The 17,853-nt window shown below is 40.7% G+C and overlaps 2 protein-coding genes across 2 annotated transcripts in view; one reads left to right on the top strand and one right to left on the bottom strand.

The window, feature by feature from the left end:
• Positions 1-6,387, bottom strand: part of LOC103207414 (centromere protein P) — a 617,074-nt gene extending 610,687 nt beyond the window's left edge. The window contains exon 1 of the mRNA XM_042782559.1: positions 6,281-6,387. Coding sequence (XP_042638493.1) covers positions 6,281-6,387 — 107 coding nt within the window. The remainder of the gene's footprint in view (positions 1-6,280) is intronic.
• A 2,341-nt stretch (positions 6,388-8,728) lies between these two features.
• NOL8 (nucleolar protein 8) overlaps positions 8,729-17,853 on the top strand; it is a 93,975-nt gene continuing 84,850 nt past the window's right edge. Inside the window, exons 1-3 of the mRNA XM_007953004.1 lie at positions 8,729-8,867; positions 10,598-10,660; positions 12,711-12,789. Coding sequence (XP_007951195.1) covers positions 8,729-8,867; positions 10,598-10,660; positions 12,711-12,789 — 281 coding nt within the window. The remainder of the gene's footprint in view (positions 8,868-10,597; positions 10,661-12,710; positions 12,790-17,853) is intronic.

The raw sequence follows: 17,853 nt of genomic DNA, 5'->3' as shown, positions 1-17,853 counted from the left end.
GTGCCTCTCTGGGCACCTCTCCATAAAGCTAAAACAGCTTTGTAACACTGGCCTAAGCAGGGTAGAGGCTGAGACCAGAGAGAAGCATGCCGCAGCACAGCCAAAAAGAAGCTGTTCTGATTGAAGAACTGTATCCAAAGTTGTTTCTGATCCTAAACTGCTTAATCTGTTATTCCCTAAAACAACCCTGTGCTAGTTAAGGTTGTGTGTCAACTTAGCTGGGCCATGGTTTTAAGTAGCTTGGCAGCTGAATATAGTGATTTCTCATGATGAGATTAGATGTAGTGTAATCAACACCATTTAGCTTTGAATAGCAAAATTGTTGCCTTCATGGTGGGCCCTGTTTCCGCTATATATGAAGAAGCTTTGAAAAAGGTTTCAAGCTTTCTGGTACATTCTGGACCCTGCATTTGACTGAGTCTTTATCTCTAGTTCCTGGACTTAAACCAGTGGCCTGTCATGTTGCCTGCTGATCCTGGGACTATTCCTGAACTTGATCCAGTGGCCTGTCATATTGCCTGCTAATCTTGGGACTATGCCATTTTACCTGCCAACACTGGGTTTCTCAGCCTCAGCAGCCAGCAGCTGCATGAGGCAAAAGAAGCCTCCAACTCCAGTGGGCCTGGAACAAGAGGCAGCATTGAAGTCCCAGGTCAAGGTGACTTTACCCAATACCTACAGCCAGCACTCTGAATTCGGACTCATAGTCCCCTAAACTGTAAAAGAATAAATTCCTGTTAGGGAAAGCTATCTATTTGTGATATTTCTATTATAGCAGCACTAAAGAACTAAGACAGAATTTGGTACTAGGGAGTGGGGTTCCGATGTAACAGATACCTAAAATGTGGACGCATGAGTGAAGCACATCCTTGGACCTGGTATCCTTGCACTGAAACCATGGCAGAGAGATCAGCAAAGAGAAGGCAGCAGCAGAACCAAGAGACCAACAAGATACAGTGTGACAGGCTTACCAACCCACAGAGTGAGAAAGCTTAGTGCCGTTGGGCAGGAGGCTTCCTGGCAGAGTGGGTTGCCTTTAGGCACTATTGGTAGAGCTGAAGAGCTTTGTAATATTTGCTGGAACAGGGCAGAGGTGCAGTGGCTTCTTTGAGAGACCAAGAAAACAGGAAGCAGAGCTGCCTCAGCCTCAAAGGGTAGGACCATTGCCTCTGGAGTGTCAAAGGGTGGAACCACCATAGTCTTCTAGATCAGACAGTCAGATTTTCACCAACTTGCTTCGGGAGTATGGGGTAACACACATGCGTGCCAGTGGGATGGGGTCATATTTGCTACCCAAAAGTGAGGGTGAGAGGCTGTCATCCCCAACGGGCAGAAGAACAGGGCCTGCCAGGCCAAGGGGGTGAAGTCACCACTTATACAGACTAGGAGAATAAGACCACCCAATGAAGAAGATATGTACAAGTGGCAAGCTGACAACAGTGGAACATGGCCCTTAAAGCCATATGTCATCTTGGCTGGACCTGTGCTTTTGAGTGGCTTGGCAGCTGGATGAAGTTATTCCCCATGATGAGATTAGATATGGCATAATCAACTCCATGGTAGAATCTTCTGGGAGCAGATAATATTTTGCCTTCATGGTGTGGCCTGTTTTGAACATATATGGAGAAGCTTTGAGAAAAGTCTTGAGCTTTTTGGCACATTTTGGATCCTGCATTTGGCCATCTCTAGTTCCCAGACTTGAACCAGCGGTCTGCCATGTTTCCTGCTGATCTTTGGATTGTGCCATTTTACCTGCCGATCTCGGATTCCTCAGCCTGTGTAGTCAGTAGCTGTATGAGTCAGAAGAAACCTCCTGCTCGAATGAGCCTGAAACAAAAGCAGACCTGAAGCCCAGAGTCAAGGGGCCTTCACACAGCCCCTGGATCTGAATTTGGACTTCTAGGCTGTTAAATTGTAAAAGAATAAATTTGTTTGTTAAAGGCATGCATTTGCAGTATTTCTGTTATAGCAACATTAGAGAACTAAAAAAACCCCATGATTATGAGTACTGTCTGTGAGTTCTGTGCAGCCATTGCAATGAATTATCAAACCAGCAGAGAAGCAGAGTACAGTAGGAGGGACAGCTGGTGTCAGAATAGGCAAAGGGGTTAGAGGGTGGTGGCATGCCTGACCTCTACCTCACAGGAATCAGCCTTGGGCTGTTGCTATTCATCTTGATTCTCTCTCCTCCTTGTGAAGTTAGAGGATGCCAGATGCTACCACATACCTTTTTAGGTAGTAACTACAGGGATGTTTTTACAAAAAGTAATAAATTTCTGCTGAAACATTACACAAAAATTTTAGAAAGTTATTTTGGCATCATCCCCTCTGAAAGTGTCAATCAATGTAGTCTGCCCCCTCCTAGGGACACTATTGATGAGGCAAATAATTCTGCATTCAAACAAACTCTCAGATGATATATTTCAATTTGTGGACCACACTTAGAATAGCAAGGGTATTGAATATATTTACTCTTTTAAAGTACATACTCATATACTGTTCACCTGTTTCACTCTCCTTTGTACTAGTCACAGCTTACTTCCATCATTCCAAATCATTTGCACATGCACATTTCCTTTATACATCATCTTCCTTCCCACTTTCTACCAACTCTTGTCCAATAACCCAGGAAAAACATTTTCTGCACCTATGTCAAAATAAGGAGCTCCAGTAGCACAGTACCTAAGGCATTTGACTACTGACCAGAAGGGTCATGGTTCAAACCCACCAGTTGCTCGACGGAAAGAAGATGGAGCAATCTACTTCCACCAAGATTTGCCAGCTTGGAAATTGAATGGGGGTTGCTACCAGTTGAAATCGACTTGATGGCAGAGGGTTTGTATTTTTGTATGTCAAAATAGTTTCTGGTTTAAGCAGCTTGGGTGTTTGAGATGATTGTTACAGACCTCTCTCTACCTTTGTTTCAATACAGCAAAGTGCCTGGGCTTTGGAATTCCAATCTAGCTCTGCCACTTCCTTTCTCTCAGACTCTAAGCAAACTACCTATTTAATGTCTGTTAGCCTCAATTTGCTTAACTCTAAAAGGAGGTTAACAGCATCACCTACCTCAGAGGATTTTCATAGGAATTAAAAGACACAACACAATGTCTATGTCTTGGGGAGTGTACCCAAGACCCTGTATAGGATTGGTAGACAATGGTTCTACAAGTGTATTTGAATACTGTATAAGAATTCGCAGGTGTGGATCTTAAAAGCTAGCAAGGTGCCATCTAGACGCAACATTGAGTCTCTCCTTGTCCAGAGCAAAGAAGAATGAAGAAAACCAAAATTCATGGAAACAATTAGTCCTAGCGACTGGCACATAATCTGATCTGCAGCCGCCTATACAACTCTAAGACCAGAAGAACTAGATGGTGCCCGGCTACCACTGTCATCCACTTGGAAGGGGATCTATGTAGCAGATCCTTGATAGAGAGGGAGAACAATGTGGAACAAAACTCAAAATCATTTGGAGAAAAAAAAAAAGTGGGTACCAGGTTTGCTGGTCCGATAGAGCCTGGTGGAACCACTGAGACTATGGCCCCTAGCTGCCCTTCAGGTCTGGAATTGAATCCATACCTGTGCTTTCCAGCCAAACAAAATACAGGCATATGAGTTGAACATTTACCTCAAGTAGACACACGCCCTGGAGAGAACAATCATGGGAGAAGGAAGGGCTGCTTATGCACAGGGAGACAGCTCAGGGGGCAGGAATGTATGGAGGGATGAACACTGGGAAGAGGTAACTATGGGGAGGAAGTGGGAGGGGAGCTGTTGCATTGTGGTAAGCTGTGGTCAATGACATGAGACAAAGTATATATGAACTGCTGTATGGAAAGTGAATTTGCTCTGTAAATCTTCACCCAAATCACAATTAAAAAAAAAAAAAAAAAAAAAGATCTCTTTAAAGTGTGAAAAAGCAAAGAGGTCATGTTGAAGACTAAGGTGTACCTACCCAAGCCATGGTATTTTCAATCACCTCATGTGCATGTGAAACCTGGGCGATGAATAAGGAAGATCAAAGAACTGAATTTAGGTGTTGTTGAACAATATTAAATATAGCATAGACTGCTAGAAAAATGAACAAATCTATCTTTGAAGTACATCCAGAATGCTCCTTAGAAGCAAGGATCGTGAGGCTTTGACTCACATACTTTGGACATGTTATCCAGAGGGACCAGTCCCTGGAGAACGACATTGTGCTTGACAAAGCAGAGGGTCAGTGAAAAAGAAGCCTACCCTCAACAAGATGGATTGACACAGTGACTACAACAAGGGACTCAAATATAGCAACAATGGTAAGGATGGCACCAGACGATGCAGTGTGTCTTTCTGTTGTATATAGGTTCACTGTAGAATTGACTTGTAACCAATCATGTAATCCCACGTATGTTATCTACCTATCCCTGTAAATCCCTACTCTTAGATATCCCATCTTTAACTCCTTTGATCGTTTTTCAGCTAATATGGTTTTGTAACTTTTAGTTCATGCTCCATCTGCCCTCTGTGAATTTGGACCTCTTCTCAGTCCGGAGCTCTGGTGGCACAGTGCCTAAGGCATCTGACTACTAACCAGAAGGTCATCAATTCAAACCCAACAGTCACTCCATGGAAAGAAGATGGGGCAATCTACTCTCCAGAAACCCAATGGGGGCCACTATGAGTCAGAATCGACTCAATGGCAGTGAGTTTGTTTTTTTTTGTTTTTTTTTTTCTCAGTCTGGATGGTCTCTATTCCTCAATAAACCTCCTTTGCTTTTACTTTAAGCTGATTCAATGATACTGGTCTAGGACACTACTACACAGCACTGTAAATTTGTCTTATCCTGCTAGAAAAAAGATAGTCAACAAACTATTACCTCCTAATGTAAATCTCAAAGTCTCTTTACTAGAAGTGAGGAAACCACAACAACAACAACAAATACTCTGCCATGACTAGATTCTGACTCACCGCTCCAAAGCAGTAAATCTTTATGGCAGTAGATTGCCCCATATTCCTTTTGCAGAGCAGCTAGTGGATTTGAAATGCTAACCTTCTAGCTAGCAGTCAAATAACTTAGAATAACTTAGGCACTTGACACCAGAGCTCCACAAATGAGTGGAGGGCCAAATTATTAGTAGCCAGGCCAGAAGTAATCTGATTTCCGCTGATCTCAGTAAAGAGGTACATAAAGGGAAATACCATGTAACCAGAAGAATCAAATCCTAACTAGATTACTTCTGCTTACAGAAGACAAGATTATCTAGTTAGTGAGGTAAGCAAGACTTTCTCCTTGACAGTTATCAGCCAGGGAAAGAGAACTGAAAAGAAGAACAATATTCTCACTACTACAATTAAATTAGGAGCTCTGGTAGCATAGTGGCTAAAGCACTTGACTGCTAACCAGAAGGCTGGCGGTTCAAACCCACCAGCCACTCCTCGGAAGGAAGGTTGGGCAATCCTACTTCCATAGTGATACTGCCTCGGAAACCCAAGGAGGGGTCGCTATGAGTCGGGGCTGACTCGATGGCACATAACAACAACAACAATTAAATTAGTTAATTCATGAATTAAAAATTGAGACATGTGGTTGACAAAATAGTGTTTTGTTTTGGATGGACAACACCCCTAGACTTGTCTTTACCAAAACCTAAGCCTACATTTCCTGTAAACCAGGCAACTCTCATTGCCCTGAAAGCCCTTCCACCTTTGTTGACCAATAAAATCTTGACATTTCAATAGTAAATTTTATAAGCCAATTAGAAATAAGCTACTTTACTTCTGCATTTTTGTCCATAAAAAGCCAATCACTGATGATACTTGGCAGAGTACCTTTTCACATGTGGTTTGGTGCTATCCATTTCGCGAATCTTCTGTCCGATTAATTTAATAGATTAATAAATAGGTTAGTTTTATTATAGACTCATTTTCGTTTTAAAATGTAATGGGTTTAGAATAGGGCACCATCCAAAATTCTCAGTAAGGACCATAATTATCACAGAATCGACAGTATTTTAAGCCTATACTATATTCAACACAGCAGCACGTTTGAATTGGGTGCTCGGGTAACGTCTGTGGAGAGGTATTAAACACCTTGAGAGGATTGTGAGGCTGGCGCAGGACCAGGCTGTGTTTCCTTCTGTTGTACACTGGGTGGCTATGAGTCAGAGCCCACTCCACGGCACCTAACAACCACCACCATCACCACCCCGCATCAATGAGGTAGTCTCACTATCAGCCAGACCCTGTGGAGGTGCAAGCCAGACGCGGCATAGGACAAAGGCGAAGGCAGCCACGTACTTGGCTCTGGAAGTCCCTTCCCATAGCTCGGTCGGCTCCACGGACGCCCGCCTAAGGGCTGCGATCTCGGCTTCCAGGGTGTGAACCTCTGCCCATTTGGCCTCCATGCGGCAGTGCTGAACTCAACGGGGTCCACTTGGGTCCTGCTAGACTCGAGCCTTCTAGGCGCTCCAAGAGTCCCGCGCTCTGCCAGAGCAGATCATTTCACGATCTCGGCGGGGGGCGGGGGAAGCTTGCGCCCCAGAACATAAAAGGCTAAACTGACACAATATCCTGCGGTCGTTTACGTCCTCATGCACATTGCCTCAGCTGTTTACGAGAGGGCCCTACACTTTCAAGAGAATTGGTTTATTCCAACTCCAAAGCCAAGGGTGCCGCCGTTGACCCCTCTGTGGTGGCGCCTTCCAGGAACCCAGACGGTTACGTCACTGAACAGGAAAGTCTGGATCACGTGGGCGAGCATTCTCTACTTCATTCCTTCACTTCCGCCAACCAAGGCCCAGTGTATACGAACTCAAAGCGATGTCGTGCTTCAGTAGATATTAGGAAATTTCGGCTTGCAGTCTTTTGTGGACATTGAGAGGAAAGTGGTGGAGGCATCACGGTTGCCCCAAGGACGAGAAACGAAATAAAGAGCACTTGGGAACTGAGTGTGGAAACGGAACCTTAAAAAGCTGGTTTTGAGGTCTGGAGGAAAAAAGAGATAATGCGCCTCCTGGAACACATGACTAGGAGGTAGCGCTTTAAGCGGCGCTCGCTCTAAGAAAATGTCTGGTAAGTGTTTAGGGCATAGGAGGTGACAGGGCCTTTCGATCTAGCCTCACCCTTGACTTTAGGTCTTCTCAGAGTAAGACTGCTGGATCGGGTAAATTAGGGGTAGAGAGGCGGCTACCAGAAAGCAGCAGCCAGTAGCTTTGGACTTCTGGGTTTAGAGTCTCCTCCACTGGGAGAAGGCTGTCAGCTGCTGGGGAATGCGGGGTGCGAGCCCAATACATGACGGTTCTAAACGGATGATAGTATGATGGACCTCAAATCTCTGTACCTCTCTCTACAAAAGCTTTCCTGAGTCTCTTCTAATCCAACAAATTTCGGAAAGATTTATTTCATTTTGATGCGGTATAGTATGATGTTAAGAATGCTGGGTTCTGAGATTAGACCTGAATTACAGGCCTGGCTCCACCACTAATTTTTGTGTGGCATTGGGAAAGAGACTTACTCCTTCCGATCCTCAACTTGCTCATCTGAAAAATGTGAGGACTAGTGGCTAAGGCACTTGACTGCTAACCAGAAGGCTGGCGGTTCAGATCCACCAGCCGCTCCTCGGAAGGAAGATGGGGCAATCTACTTCCGTAGTAATACTGCCTCCGAAACCCGAGGAGGGGTCGCTATGAGTTGGGTCCGACTGGACGGCACATAACAACAACAATAGTAATAGTAAATTTCGGAAGGAAGGTTGGACCATCTACTTCCATAGTGAAACCGCCTCGGAAACCCAAGGAGGGGTCGCTGTGAGTCATGTCTGACCCATAACAACATAATATAACAACAATAGTAAATTTATGTGTGGATTAAATGAGAGGATGCATACACTGTACAGTGCTGGCACATAGTAAACAAGTTGTATTAAATGTAATTGTTCGTTGCTTTTTATACCTGGACATTACTTTGCAGACGCTTCTTTTGTGACTGGTATTGCTTTTGCACATTTGTTTGCTTCTCTGTGACTGAGGAGCTCCACTGCCATCTAGTCGATTTCAAGTGATAGCAGCCCTATACCACAGAGTAGAACTGCTCCAGAGAGTTGTCAAGGCTGTAAATCTTTAGGGAAGCTGACTGCCCCATCTTTCATCCCCCCCCCCCCCGGAGGAGCTGGTGGGTTCAAATTGCAAACTTTAGGTTGTTAGCCCAATGCGTCATCACCGTGCCAGAAGAGCTCCTAGGTCAAGTATGTTGTTGTTGTTATGTGCCTGTTGAGTCGGACCCAACTCATAGCGACCCTTCCTTGGGTTTCTGAAGCAGTATCACTATGGGAGTAGATTGCCCCATTTTCCTTCCGAGGAGTGGCTGGTGGGTTTAGCATATTACCTGCTCCATGCTATTTGTCATTGTTTGTTAAAGTGAATAAGTGAATGTAAGAATTAATAAAGGAAAATCCTTGAGAACATGAGTGAGTAAATGAGCATGGTGGAGTTTAATACTGTGGGAAAAACATCTGATCTTTGTAAGTATGTGTATTGATGTGCTCTTCCAAAATCCATTCATGAAGCAGAATCTCCAGGGATAAGATTTGGGAGCAGTAAAATAGGACATGAAACATGGGGCCAGGAGATGAATTTGGCACAAAAGTGTCAGTTGAAGGAGTTGCTCTTTTGTGAAATTAAGAACTGATGGGAAGAATTCTTTTTTTCTCTCTTTGCCTACAATAAAGTATTTTTCTCACTAGAGAACATGAATGCCAATAGAGAAATGAAGCGCCTTTATGTAGGTGGCCTTAGCCAGGCCATTTCTCAGGCTGACTTACAAAACCAGTTCAGCAGATTTGGAGAAGTTTCTGATGTGGAGATCATCACGCGGAGAGATGACCACGGTAAATTTATATCCCTTCATTGGGTTATTAAAGGCAGATTTAGAAAGGTTAAATATTACAAAATAAAGAAATCATAGAGATGTAAATTAGCTCTGAAAGTTATGTATGTTTCATTACAAAATATTCCCCCACTCCAGTCCTCACACCCACACCCCTATACCGGCTCCTGGAGGTATTACATATAACGTACAACTTGCCCAGAATGGCATTAATGAAGTCAGCAAGATTCTAAATTCTGAAGTATCTGATTTCTGAAACATAGCTTTGTTTTCAGAGGTAACTTTCTAATATTGACTGATTAATTATCCTTCTACATAGTCTAACATAAAGAATGTTGTTAAGTAACCGCTTGATATATTTTTCTTATTTATTTCCTTTCGGGTTTTTTTTTTTTTTTTTAAGTTATACTGTTTAATCTCCTTCAATCTGGAACATTTCTTTAGCATTTTTGACCTTGAATCTTTTTCTTTTTTTTTTAATTGTGATCTGGGTGAAAGTTTACAGAGAAAAATCATTTTCCATTCAACAATTCATACACACTTGTTTCATGACATTGAATTCAATCCTAGTAATGTATATCTCTCTTCTCACTTCCTTCCTGTGGTTACCTTTTCCCTGTGTCCTTCTTTCCTGTGCATTCCTGCCCTTTGAGCTGTCTCCCCATGCAAATGCTTATGATCTCCCATGGTTGACTGTTCTAAGGAATGTGCCCCCATGGCATAAATGTTCACTTTATATACCAGTCTGTTGTTTGGCTGAAAGTCATGAGAGCAAGTTTCATTCTAGGCCCAACAGTTGACTAGGGGGTCCATAGTCTTGGGCATTTCACCAGTCTGTCAGACCAGTAAGCTTGATCTTTTTTATATTTTGAGTTTTGATCCACGTTTCTATCCCACTCTGTCCCTATTTTGATCCCTTTCTGAGTGGTTGACAGTGGTAGCCAGGGACCATCTGGTTCTTCTGGTCTCAGGGTCATGTAGGCTGAAGCTCGCATGGTCTACTACTCCCTTGGACTAATTGTTGCCATGTGTCTTTAATTTTCTTCATTCTTCTTTGTTCCAGACAAGGAGAGACCAATTATTGCAACTTAGATGGCCTCTTGCAGGCTTTTTAAGACCCTAGTCACTACTCACCAAAGAAAGGTGTAGAACAATGTTTTTGTGTAGTATGTTATGGCTGTTGAGCTGGATGTCCCATTTGACCATGGTCCTGAGCATAAGGGCCCACTGACTCACTTCCTCATGGTGTTTGGCTGTGGCTAAGAAGTTATCATAACTTGGCCCCATTAGCTCTTTTATATATATGGACATTCTTATAGCACATACAGATATGTGTGGAGAAACATCGTCTGCCGTTAGATTACAGGGATTGCAATCAATGTCATGAAACAAATGTGTATGAACAGCTGTATGGCAAATGAATTTGCTTTGTAAATTTTCACCCAAATCACAATTAACAAAAAAAAAAAAAGAAATATCGTCTGCCAAACTTACATATGATAGTGCATGTATCCCTTTTTGCGTAGATATAAGTGATCATTTAATTTAGCCTTTTTGGAAAAAAACACTGTCCTTCTGGAGTATTTTGATAATCACACTTAGAAAAATGTGTCTTTATATCCAATGAAAATAACGATGATTTGCCTTTGAAACTGAAAATTTCTAAGAAATCATCGATTTTTACATTGTTCTATGGATCAGAGTTTAAATAATTTATACTTCTCTTTTTAGGAAACCCACAGAAAATCTTTGCATACATCAACATCAGAGTGGCAGAAGCAGACTTGAAAAAATGTAAGATTGTCATGTTTTCTATACTGTTTGCCACTTAATATAATTTGTGTAACTTGGAATAACTTTGGTTCTAAATCTGAATTTCAACAGTCACTTTTAAATCATTGAGAGAGCAAGCATTATCAAGAATATTCTGATATTCTACAATTCAGTAGGCTTAAATTCATCCCATTTGACTTCAGCAGACATAGGTATGTTGAGATAAGTGCAGTTGCTCAAAAACTAGTATTCTCAAGTACTTTGGACAAGGGACTAAACAGCTCCTCCCTAATATACTCATTCCTTGAGTAACTAATCATTGTCCTTAAATGCTTGTAGAGGGCTTTAGAATATGTCTTTTTAATACTGATTAACTCCTTGAAATTGTGAAGTATCTATTGATAAAGTTAGTAAAGCTTGCCATAAATAGTGGCTTGTAGTGAAGAAATAAATAATCCATACTGCTACCAATGCAGTAATGTATCCTAATTATTTTGAGGTTGAAAAGTCAAAGGACGCTGAAAACTTATGTAAAGAGGAAGTTATCATCAACCTTTGGTAATTTTATTTGCCAAAAGATTACTTTGTTCTGTTGCTCAGATGAGAAAATACTTATGACAAATACAAGATTGTGGTTAGAAACATATCATGTTGCTATATGACCTGTGGCAAGTTATTTAAATTTTCTATGACCAGTTTCCTCATCTGATGAATGACAGTAATGATAGTGCTTACCTCATAACGTCACCGTGAGAATTTTAATTGATGTATTTGAACTTACCATAGTATCTAGCACATAAAAATACTATCTCATAGGGGTTATTATTACAGAGTGTGATAACAGATATTCACAAAGTCAACCTATAGAGCCCAGCAATTCAGCCACAGTTCAGTCACTTGTAGTTAATTATGCAGTGGTCATTGATGTGAGGTGAATAATGAAAATTAGGGGCTACAGGATTTTATAGTGTTGCCTCATTTGCCCTAAAAAACAAGTAAAATTTATATTTCATGGGAAATGAAATATTAAGTAAATTTCAGTTATTCACTGGATTCCCAACATTTTAAATAAGTGACAAATATTGCTTCACAGTGTACAAATTTGTCTTATTCAGACTTTCCAGTAACACTAATATAGGAAGAGCAAGAACCCTGCTTCTTACTCTGCTGAGAATACATAAGGAATTTGTCCCTAATAGCTTATAAATGATAAAGATGAGATGTGAAATTATGTCTTCTTTCCCTAGGTCTCATTTTCTCTTCTCTGTTCTATTTCCTCTGTGTCCATTTGTCAAAAACAAGTCTTAGTTCTTAAATAGTTGTTGTTGTTGTTAGTTGCTGTCAAGTTGTCTCCAGCTCATACTGACCCTGTGCACAGCAGAACAAAATACTGCCCGGTCTTGTGACAACCTCACGATCCTTACTATACCTGAGCCCATCGTTGCACCCACTGTATCTATCTATCCATCTCGTTGAGTGCCTTCTCCTTCGTTGACCCTCCACATATGTATATACTAACACATATATATGTATATACACACACACACATTGAATTTCATCTTTTTAACACAGCCTGTTACAGTGATGTTGATATGCCGCCTCCTCTGTATCACTTGTTTAGTACTATTTCAGAAAGTGGTTGTGCAATTATATTTAGTCATTCCCAGATGGTGGACATTGAAATGTTTTCAGTTCTTCGTTATCCAGGGAATGGTCCATCCTGACAACATGACCAAAGTAGATGAGACAAAGTCTGGCCGTTCTCATTTCTAAGGAGCACCGTGGCTGTACTTTTTCCAGGACAGATTTGTTAGTTCTTTTAGCAGCCCAAAGTATGTTCAGCATTCTTCACCAATACCACAACTCAAAAGCATTAACTCTTCTTCGATCTTCCTTACTCATTGTCCAGCTCTCACATGCATATGAGGCAATTGAAAATACCATGGCTTGTGTCAGGCGCACCTTAGCCTTCAAGGACATATCTTCAGCACTTTGCAGAGATTTGTCCAAAGCATTTGCTGAAATATATTTGCATTGCCATGAACTTGAGTAAAAATTCCTTATTTTATAGGTATGTCAGTTTTAAATAAAACAAAGTGGAAAGGTGGAACATTGGAAATTCAGCAAGCAAAAGAAAGCTTCTTGCACAGGTAAGATTTGTTCAGCGTGTACTTAAACCCTATTTCTGTATATTGTAAATGGTTTTACATGTTGACTTTATTCATTGGAAATTAGTACATAATATGATATTACATTCTTAGCAAATTCAAACATTACGGTAAAGCTGAAATCAATCTTACTTCCAAGTCCTCCCACCCCATACCTCAGTAATAAGGATAATTCAGAAAGACAATAATTATATGTGTATGTATGTATGAGCTTTGGTGGCATAGTCCCTAAGGCATTTGACTACTAACCAGAAGTTTGGCAGTTCAAACCCACCAGCCACTCCTCGGAAGGAAGACTGAGCAGTCTACATCCGTAGAGATACTGCCTCAGAAACCCAAGGAGGGGTTGCTGAGTAGGGACCACATTGACAGCAGTGAGTTTTTTTAATGTATGCATGTATGTGTGTCTCGGAAGGAAGGTTGGGCAAGCTACTTCCGTAGTGATACTGCCTCAGCAACCCAAGGAGGGGTCGCTATGAATCGGGGCTGACTCGGCAGCACATAACAACAACAACATGTTTGTGTGTATATATTTTTGTGTTTATATACATATGTATACACACACACGTATATACTAACACATATATATGTATATACACACACACACAGATTGAACTTCATCTTTTTAACACAACCTGCTCCAGTGATGTTGATATGCCTCCTTTGTATCACTTGTTTAGTACTATTTCAGAAAGTGGTTGTGCAATTGTATTTAGTCATTCCCAGATGGTGGACATTTGAAATGTTTTCAGTTCTTCATTATCTGAGATAATGCTTCAGTATCCTTGAAGATGTCTTATGCATATATGCAAGTAGATCTCTGGAATTTTTGTCAAAAAATGGAATCACTGAGCCCTAGAGCTATGCACATACAAAATTTTAAGACACTACCAAAGTGCTTCTGTTGATTTTTAATATTAATACTAATATGATACAAAGATATAAAGATAATGTGAGATCTCAGTACAAGAAGCATAAGATTGGTTCATCAGGTGATTTAAGAACAAGACAGTGTAATAATAAACCAATCCTAAAGGGATTCCCAGGGAGAAAAGATTATTTGAGTTTAGGAGCTTTCAAACTGGGAAACACTGAAAGATGAAGGGACCAGGAGAATTGATAAAATTATTCTAAATTCTAGAAATGGTATAAGCAAAATAGAGTCTAAAATAAGCAGCCTACATGAGCTGTGTTACAGTAGACTGTTGAGGTGGAAAGATAGACATTTGGTTTTGTTCTTCAGCTGAGGACATTTTACTATCTTTGCTTAGGCTAACAATGTGTCTTTCATTCAACTGTATCTGATTGCCTGCTGTGTGCACCACTAAGCAAGGCAAGCGCACAGCCTTGGAGTATTGTAGATGTGCATATATGATACAATTTGATGATCATTATGAAAGGTGGAATACAAAAGAGACAAGCTAAAGGCAAAGTGGCCAGCTAGGGTTGGTTGGTATCATTTGTCCAGTCCTTAGTAAAGGAGAGGTATTTTGAATTGGACAATTGTGATTCCATTCTATCATTATGAGAGTGTTGTTAGGTGCTATCAAGTTAATTTCCATTCTCAGTGGCCCCATATGACAGAATAAAACTGCTCTATAGGGTTTTTTAATACTGTAATTTTTAGCATTACAAGGAGCAGATCACTAGGTCTTTTTCTCCCATGGAGCTTGAGTGGGTTTGAACCACAAACCTATCGAAAGCTTAAGCATTCCACCACCAGGACTCATTATTATAAGAGTAGAAATAATCATTTGTTGAAAGTTGGTAAACTGGACTCCAAAGGCACCTCTTCCTCATAACAATCAGTGAAGACAAGATAGAAAAATGCCAAGTATCCAAGTTGAAAGGGGAAAATCAAGAGACCTTTTTATCTGTGGTCTCAATCTTCCCCTGGAGGGGAACTGGGACATCTGCTGGGAGAAGGACATGGGATATGAGAGGGAACATGACGGAATAGGGAGACTATCTATAGTGGGTTGGGGGAAGGAACTCCAAGCACTATTGAAATACCTCTGATAGCAGATTTCATACTCTACAGATCTTCTCAGTGGTCTATAAAGAGAGACTGCTTAGTTAAATTAAAATAGATTTTTATAACAGCACCACCACTCATCTGTCAGGTTGTCATACTTTGGTGGTTTGTGGGCTGCTGTGATGCTAGAAGCTATGCCACCAGTATTTCAAATACTAGTAGGGTCAGGCATGGGAGACAGGTTTGAGCAGAGTGTTCAGGCTAAGACAGACTAGGAAGCAGAACCTCGCAATCCACTTCCAAAAAAATTGGCCAGTGAAAACCTTACGAATAGCAGTGAAGCATCATTTGCTATAATGTGGAAAGATGAGCTGTTTGGGTTGGAAAGCACTCAGAATGTAACTGGGGAAGAGCTGCCTCCTCAAAATAGAATTTTCTTAATGACATGGATGGAATAAAGCTTTGGAGACCTTCATTTCCTGATGTGGCATGATTCAAAATGAGAAGAAACAACTGTGAACATCCACTAAGAATCAGAATGTGGCGTATACAGAGTATGGATGTAGGAAAATTGGAAGTTGTCAGAAATGAAATGGAACACATAATCCTAGGCATTTGTGAGCTGAAATGTATTGGCCATTTTTATTCAGACAGTCCTGTTGTCTACTGCCAGGAATTGCAAATTGAAGAGAAATGGTGTTGCATTCATCATGAAAAGTAACATATTAAGCTCTATCTTGCAGTGCTTGACAATGCTGTCAGTGATATGAAAATAGCTATATAGGAGCTCTGGTAGCATAGTCCCTAAGGCACTTGATTGCTAACTAGAAGGCTGAGGGTTCAAACCCACCAGCCACTCCTCAAAAGGAAGGTTGGGCAATCTACTTCCATAGGGATACTGCCTTGGAAACCCAAGGAGGGGTCGCTGTGAGTCGGAGCTGACTCGGCAGGACATAACAACAACAACATATGGCTACAAGGAAGACCAATTAATACAAATAATAATCAAATTTATGTGCCAGTCACTGATGCCAAAGAGGAAGAATTTGAAGATTTTTACCAACTTTTTCAGTCTGAAATTAAACATACAATCAAGATGCATTGATAATTAACTGGCAATTGCAACGCAAAAGATACAAAGTAAGTGGCAGTGTCCTTAGTGATAGAAAATACATTGGAGATCATATGAGAATTTTGGAAGACTTATTCATACCTTTTTTCCACAACGTAAGTACAACTATACACATGGACCTCACCTAATGAATCAAATCAGGCATCAAATTGAGTACATACGTGGAAAGAGATTATGGAGAAGCTCAATACCAACAGTTAGAACAAGATCAGGAGCAGATTGCAGAAGAGACCATGAATTGCTCATATGGAAGTTCAAGTTGAAGCTGCAGAAAATTAAGATAAGTCCATAAGAACCATCCCACCTGAATTTAGAGACCATCTGAAAAATAGATTTGATACATTGAAAACCAGTGACCAAAGACTACGCAAGTTGTGGGATGACATCAAGGACATCGTACATGAAGAAATCAAAAGGTCATTAAAAAGAAAGGAACGACCAAAATAGATGTCAGAAGAGACTCTGAAACGTGCTCTTGAATGGAGAGTACATAAAGCGAATGGAAGACATGATGAAGTAAAACAGGTGAACAGAGATTTTGAAGGGCAACTTGAGAAGACAAAATACTATAATGATATATGCAAAGACCCAGAAATAGAAAACTAAAGGGAAGAACATGCTTGACATTACTCAAGTTGAAAGAACTGAGAGAAAAAATTCAAACCTCGAGTTCTGATATTAAGGATTCTGTGGGAAAAATTTTGAATGGTGCAGGAAGCATCAGGAAGGGATGCACAGAGTCACTATAACAAAAAATATTGGTCAGTGTTCAACCATTTCTGGAGGTAGCATATGACTAAGAACTGATGGTATTGAATGAAGAAGTCCAAGTTGCACTGCAAGCAGTGGTGAAAAACAAGCCTCCAGGAATTGACAGAATACCAGTTAAGATATTTCAGCAGGTGTTCGCAAGATTGTAAGCAGTCACTCACCTATGACAAGAAATGTGAAAAACAACTACCTGGCCAACCAACACAAAGAAGTCTATGTTTATGCCCATTCCAAAGAAAGGTGATCCAACACAATGCAGAAATTATCAAATATCATTAATATCACACGCAAGTAAAATTTTATAGAAGATAATTTAAAATCATTTGTAGCAATACATCACCAGGGAACTACCAGAAATTCAAACGAGATTCAGAATAGGACATGGAACAAGGGATAACATTTTGGCTAGAAGCAGAGAACACCAGAAAGATATTTACCATGTTTTATTGACTATGCAAAAACATTTGCTTGTATGGATCATAACAAATTATGGAAAACATTGGAGACGATGGGAATTCCACACTTAATTGGGCTCATATGGAACCTGTACTACCAAAAGGCAGTCATTCATATAGAACAAAGGAATACAGTGTGATTTAAAATCAAGAAAGTTGTGTGTCAGAGTTGTACCCTTTCACCATAATTATGCAATCTTTATGCTGAGAATATAATTTCAGTAGTTGGACTATATGAAGAACACGGCAGCAGGGTTGAAGGAAGACTCATTAACAATCTGCAGTATACAGGTGGCACGAACTTGTTTGTTGAAAACAAAGAGGACTTGAAGTACTACTGATGAAGATCAATGACTAATGTCTTCAGTATTCCATTTAAGTACACATTCCATTCAGTACACTTCCATTTAAACAAGACAAAAATCCCCATAACTGGACGAATAAGCAACATCAAGATAAAAGGAGAAATATTGAAGTTGTCTAGGATTTTCTTCCTCTTGGATTCACAAACAACACCCATGGAAACAGCAGTTAAGAAATCAACCACAGGAAAACTAGGCAAGATGGCGGACTAGGCACAAGGACTGCACAGACGCTTTTCAACAAAGAAAAGGAAACCAATTAACACAGACACAGAAGATAATCTTGGACCCCTGAGCCTTGAAGGGAAAGATACAAAAGTGGACTAAACCCCAACTAGCAGAAGAATTTGC

This window comes from Orycteropus afer, unplaced genomic scaffold (assembly GCF_000298275.1).
Source record: "Orycteropus afer afer isolate SDZICR_OR568_19922 unplaced genomic scaffold, OryAfe1.0 scaffold00368, whole genome shotgun sequence".
NCBI lineage: Eukaryota > Metazoa > Chordata > Mammalia > Tubulidentata > Orycteropodidae > Orycteropus > Orycteropus afer.
This window is presented reverse-complemented; position numbering and strand designations above follow the sequence as displayed.